Below are 6000 nucleotides of genomic sequence, written 5' to 3' on the forward strand. Positions count from 1 at the left end.
AAGGTCATTTATGCGAAGTTTTTCTTGTCTTAGCTAAGACACGTCTTACCTAAGAACAGGTGTTAAGGGCTGTTCTAAAATAAGACGCGTCTTAGCTAAGCCGCGTCTTATTTTAGACGAAATGTGCCGTTTATACGGAAAGTTCACATCTTTTTTAAGACGCGTCCTATGTAAGACGCGTCTTATTTTTCCTCATATAAATGGCCCTACTATTGTTTAATGAACATGACAAGTATTGTAGTTTGCAACAGCCAAATTAGTGTTAAAAACGTTGGGGATCATTTATTTTTGGTTCTGTTTTAAATTGGCCTTTTTCCAATTAAAAATTACTGCTGAATACAAACATTAACAACATATCCATTCATGGTGAGCCTCAACAAAGAGTAAAATATTCACAAATTCCGACAAAAAAGTGTCAGAAATTTGAAAACACACAATAGACAGAGTAGTAAACAGGTATTCTTCTTGTTGGAATATGTGAAAATATTTTCTTCAGATGGTGGCTAACCTTGTAAAAAATACATCTTCGCTTTCTCTTATTCAGCAGTCAGAGCAAACTCGAAACTGGACTGTAAGTATACTGATTGTTTAAAGGAAAATTGATACTGGTGCCATATACCATTAAGTCTTTTGTAACTGTTAGAGGGCATTGTGTACTATGGCAAGCAGACTCAGTTTTTACCCAGATACCGTGGCACCCAGGCATTGTTCATGTATTTTAGTTGATTTACTTGGGATAGGATGCTGACACGAAAACCCTTTATTAGTCTAAAACTAGTTCCCTCACTGAAGGGTTACCTAAAGTTCACAGTAAATAAGAATTAAACATCTGTAAATACTTGATAAACAAGTGGAAAATTTGAACAATATTTATAAACTAGAAATGTAATTAAATATGACAAATAAATTAAGAGAATGTACTTAATATCGTTCAGGTGTAGGTGTTGCTAGTTACAAACATCTAAACATGGAGTTTTGTTCAAAACAGAAAAATGTCTGTTCCTCCTCGTCCTGACCCTCCTGTGGTTGGCAAAGTGACGCATAACAGCATTGAGCTGTACTGGAAAGCTGCAGAAGCCAGCCACCAAGGTAAAGGTGACAGTCGAGTGCGTTACTGTGTCCAAGAGGAAGAACTGGGCCCAAAATCCAAAGGCTTTGGTAATGTCTACTCAGGATACAGTACAATGTGAGCTTTACTTTATATTTTGGAAATGATGATCAGGCCTAATTATTTATAAAATCGTGATTCGGTCAAATCTTAATTAAAATTCCTTGATTAAAATTATATTTGCCTTTGTTGTAATTTATAACTGATTATCACATATCACCATACTTAAAGCAAAGGAAAATATGATTTAAACCACAACATAACTGTGGTGAAAAAAATTGTGCACTTTACATGTAAAGCAATTTGGATTAGAGTCAAAATTTGCAGTCATTTTAGCTATTGGTAAGTCAATTGAAGGGGTCCATGGAACATTAAGGCTGCAAGTAACTGACTCAAAAAATACAGGCCTCAGTGACTGGTAGGAATCACTTAGGGATTTGTCCTAAATTCTGGCTACTGTCAATGAGTGTTTTTCACCAAAATTGAACCCAAACATTAACAATGCCAATCATTTTTGCCGGGTTGGGTTTCATGCGACACCCCTTTCAGCTGTTTTCCTTCCAAGATCTAATCTCTACTTTTGTTCCAAGTCCTGTTTGCATAGTTAGAGCTCTTGTCCTGATTAACGGTTCCTCAAGGACCAAATTACTCACTGACAGATCTTCATGTCTCATCCAGTGTCCTGCTGTTTCTGTAACAGCACATAAAACCAACACTAGCTTATTTCCTATACTTTTATCAAGTTTAACCCTTTCCATTGCTTCATTATTGATTTGAGGACTTATCTTTTCTTTCTTTCTGTGGTATCGTTGCGTTGGCTTTTATCATTTCTCTCTTTCTCTCTCTCTCTCTCTGTCAGGAATGTGTTTAATGGTCTGGAGGCACGCACACAGTACCGATATAGACTGAAATGTATGAACGACTTTGGATCAAGTGCTTGGAGTCCTGTTGTTACTGTGTCAACAACAAAGAAACCACTGACCAGTGAGGATCTTCAGCGGGCCGTAACCAAAGGAGATGTGGAAACTGTCAAAAATATTTTACCGGGTAAATCCGAACAGTAAGGTTCAAGCAATTAACAAGCAGCTTACAAGAACATGCCTCCCAACTCTGGTGCTTTAGGGCTTGAGTTTTTCCTGCCTTCAGATCAAAAAAATATTCAATCTTACACCAGCTCCTGCATACAGATCAAATTTCTTTACTGAAAGAAAAAATTGGGCTATTACAACCTCAACCGGCACATTTTCAAAAAATGTACAAATTCTACAAAATTCAAAGCAGTGCACGAAAAGAAAGAATCCATGTGAATGATCCTACTTTCCCAGAAATTTCCAATTTTTAGAACAGAAATCACTGGAACTTAAAACTCTTTGGAACATCTTTTTAACATGATGTTGGCTAGCTTTCCTATTTTTTGCCTTAAATAAATTGGTCAATTTTTTTTAAAGGTCTCAGTTGGCAGGCTGTTGATTCACCTGATAAGTTTGGTTTGTCTCCTCTCATGGTTGCAGGTACGTAAGCAATCACGATTTTTGTCTTTTTCTGTTAAGACTTTTTTGTTGATGAAACCACCTTCCATTATCTGAATTGACCAGATCAATAGGGTGCAGGATATGAGTATAAGTACATAATAATATTTTAAATAGTATTATTGTCCTAATATTTTGTTCTGATGCCTCAAGTCTGTTGTCCCTTGCTTGGAACATTAATAGTTCAAATATTTCAGTTGAATGTTTCATCCCCACATAAGTTTGTCATATACTAACCGTATAATTAATATTTTGCATGGTTTTTTTGTTTCCACCTTGTAGCACAAAGAGGCTATGTGGAAGTAGCAAGAGTATTACTAGAAAGCTCAGCAGATGTGAACTTTCAGAGCAGCAGTGGAAAGACAGCATTGATGATGGCTTGCTACTCTGGTGAATGACATCAGATGTCATATCTAACATGATTTTTATTTCTCTGTTGTTGGGACTTAAGGGAGGTCTAATCTCTTCCCCTTACTTTTCACAGAGAATTAAGGGGCTGTTTTGTCTTGAAAAACTGTTTCATCAACCTGTATAAATTTTTCAGCAACAAGCCCGCTGCACTACTGACTATTGAGCTTATCTTATTGCTATGTAAAATAAAACTATGCTGTGTGAGACATCTCGTCACCCTTTCATTCTCAGTAAAAGTACAAGGAAAAATCCACCAAAATTTTCTTTTTCAAGAATTCAAAATGAGCAAAGTTGAGAGACTCTTCATGATGGTTGAAAGCTAAAGAGCCTAAAAAGCACTTATGTTACTTGCTTTGTCCAGACTATGCTTTAGCTACATGTATTAGTTATGTTTTTTGCAATATTCCAAATTGAGAGTGGTGCAAAATGGTGGGCAAAGGAAAGAGAAGAGTCCTGAGGAGACAGAGAGAGTCTCTCTTCATTTTTTTCCCTGTCTATTTTTCACCCACGTTCTTCTATCTGAATGCCTGGAACAGGCTATTTCCCAAATGTAAAGAAGCTGGTACAAGTTATTAAATTTTAACACACTGACTTATAAGCATCCATGGAACAGGGGCTGATTCTTGTTACTTGCTTCCCAGGTCATATTGAAGTTGGGAAGCTGTTAAGGCAGTACAATGCCAGCTGGGATTTAGTAGATAAGACAGGCTCTACAGCCCTTCACTGGGCAGTGGACGGAGCCAATTTAGACATGATCCGCTGGATGCTACAGGATGGCTGCAGAGTGGATATCAAAGATGAAACTTCAGGTGGATTCAAATAAATAGTATTGTATTAATTTTATCATCACAAAGTAGGCTTGTATTTTGGAAGGGGTACTTTCTTATGGGTAGGTGCCTCTATCCTTCGTGCGGGCTTTTAGGGGTTGGGTAAGAGAGGATAAAGAGAATTTTTTCGCCACCTCAACCCGGAGAACTTGCTTGCAGACTACTGTAATATCTTACATTAATTTTCATTCGCATAATAGGTTGTTTATGTAATTTTCTAGACTCTATTTATATTTTTATGTCGTTTAAATATATTTTTGTATAGTTATTTGCAATTTTTCTGTATGTACATTTGAAAAGCCCAGTTATGTATGTGTATGTAGCGCATTTTGACCCATTCTGCTTGCTCTTGTATCCGTGACCGAGGATAAGAAGAGACCATTCGTAGTCTAAAGCTCGTGCGTGGCACATCTTTAAATCTGGGTTTTACTTTCTTTTTTTTTTATGTTGCCCGTAGGGTGGACTCCACTCATGAGAGTGGCTGCTGTGAATGGAAATGTCAATGTAGCTAAGGTGCTTATACATCACGGAGCAAACGTACATACAATGGATAAAGAAGGAAAAACAACGCTCATGAACGCTGCACTCAACGGATTCGAGGCGCTGGTCAAGCTTTTGGTCAAAAAGGGCGTGTCAATAAAGCTGAGATCCGAGCACGGCAAAACAGCGCTTGATTTCGCGAGGTCATTTGAACACGAGAGGGTTATTCAGGTGTTACAAGAACAGTTGGATGCCATAAGGAAAGAAGAGAACGAAAGAAAACTGGCCGAGGCAAAAGAGCAGAGGCGGAGCCTTGAGAAGATCGACAGTAGTGTTGTGAAACCTGTCACAAATGGGACTCAGAGCTTTAATGGAAAAGAAAATGAAGCCGTAGGCTAACAGATATCTTAATATGCATATCTAGGATGGATTTATTTGCAGCCTATGCGGATAGGCATCGTAATTAGTCCCTGAAATTTTCCATTCCTTTTACGCTTTATTCCAACGGGCAAATGCGACTGAAATACGCATATGCTGCAAAGGAGTCCATCCCTATGAAACTTAGGGAGCTTTCCATTTGTCAGAACTGGCCGGCCAGACCATTGCCCGACCAGTCAGTTTGAAAATGAAATGGGCCTTTTCCAAGAGTTTTTGCTGAAAAACCATCTTCTCGTTGCATACTGTTTAGGATTTGACTGATCTGGCTAGAGACTTTTGATTAAAAGGGAAATTATCATTGCGACGGGAAAGGTCTGGCCGGTCAGTTCTGACAAATGGAAAGCGCCCTTAGGTTGCCCAATAGGTTTTTGGGGTTGCGGAATTTGCCTTATTTGAAGGCTGGTATTCGGGAGTTTAAAGCAAAACGGGGGCAAGATTCAGGATTGAAAGTATGCTCAGGATGCAGATGCCCAATAACCTTCGAGATTACGGGAGTGGGCAAAAATTATGATCGGGATGACGGGATTGAAGGACCCATTGGAGACCCTTCTATAAACGATACCCTTTCTTCCAAAGCAGGCGTTTGAAGGGGAACTTAAAACTGAGTATGAATACTGCCGAAATATAGATAACCATACTGCTGGGAGGGGGATATTTAATGTAGGGTACCTAGAATACTGAGAGTGAGGGGCGATAAAAGCGCGCGAGATGATGCCCTCCTTCCTCGCGCAGCCTTTATGTACTCGCGCGCCTTAATAGGCCATCTCCGAGCTCCAGACTCTCACTTTCAAAGCAAGGCTAAGTGCAAAACCATTGTTGTGAAAAAGAGTTTTATTTGCGTGGAAATAAATTAAAACATCATTTTCATCTCAGTAGCTTCGCAAAAAGCGTTGTTTTGAAACAGGCTTGAGCAACTCAGAAATGCCCTTTGGCCTTCTTTTCTTTTCCCTTCAAACGTTTGAAACCAAGAAGAATGAGGTTTTTTACAACGACAAGTAACTCCACCAATGTCGGTACTATTTAAGGACTATTTAATATCATCTGAACCGGTTTATTATCTTTGCTAGCCATGTATGGATTTTATCCTCAAACTCGGACGCACAAGCCCTTCAAAGTCATCCTTTTTGTTACAAACTCCTCGCAATCTCCAAAGAGAGGCGAGAGTTCTTTTGGAGTTTGCGGCTCGAGGAGACTGCAGAAAATAGGT

The 6000-nt window shown here is 38.8% G+C and overlaps 1 protein-coding gene across 1 annotated transcript; it reads left to right on the forward strand.

Moving 5' to 3' along the window:
* Nucleotides 1-959: 959 nt before the first annotated feature.
* On the forward strand, nt 960-4952 carry LOC140928805 (fibronectin type 3 and ankyrin repeat domains protein 1-like). Its single transcript, XM_073378583.1, has 6 exons — nt 960-1186; nt 1968-2155; nt 2557-2619; nt 2920-3027; nt 3690-3857; nt 4333-4952. Exons 1-6 carry the CDS (start codon nt 993-995, stop codon nt 4752-4754), a joined length of 1143 nt encoding a protein of 380 aa, XP_073234684.1. The 5' UTR covers nt 960-992; the 3' UTR covers nt 4755-4952.
* The last annotated feature ends 1048 nt before the right edge of the window (nt 4953-6000 follow it).

This window comes from Porites lutea, chromosome 2 (genome assembly GCF_958299795.1).
Source record: "Porites lutea chromosome 2, jaPorLute2.1, whole genome shotgun sequence".
In the NCBI taxonomy this organism is placed as follows: domain Eukaryota; kingdom Metazoa; phylum Cnidaria; class Anthozoa; order Scleractinia; family Poritidae; genus Porites; species Porites lutea.

Bases quoted from the DNA above. Each gene is read 5' to 3' on its own strand.
- LOC140928805 (XM_073378583.1), top strand. From the start codon at position 993: ATGTCTGTTCCTCCTCGTCCTGACCCTCCTGTGGTTGGCAAAGTGACG. The intron at 2,620-2,919 runs GTACGTAAGCAA...TCCACCTTGTAG, and splicing joins GTCTCCTCTCATGGTTGCAG to CACAAAGAGGCTATGTGGAA. The intron at 3,858-4,332 runs GTGGATTCAAAT...TGTTGCCCGTAG, and splicing joins TATCAAAGATGAAACTTCAG to GGTGGACTCCACTCATGAGA.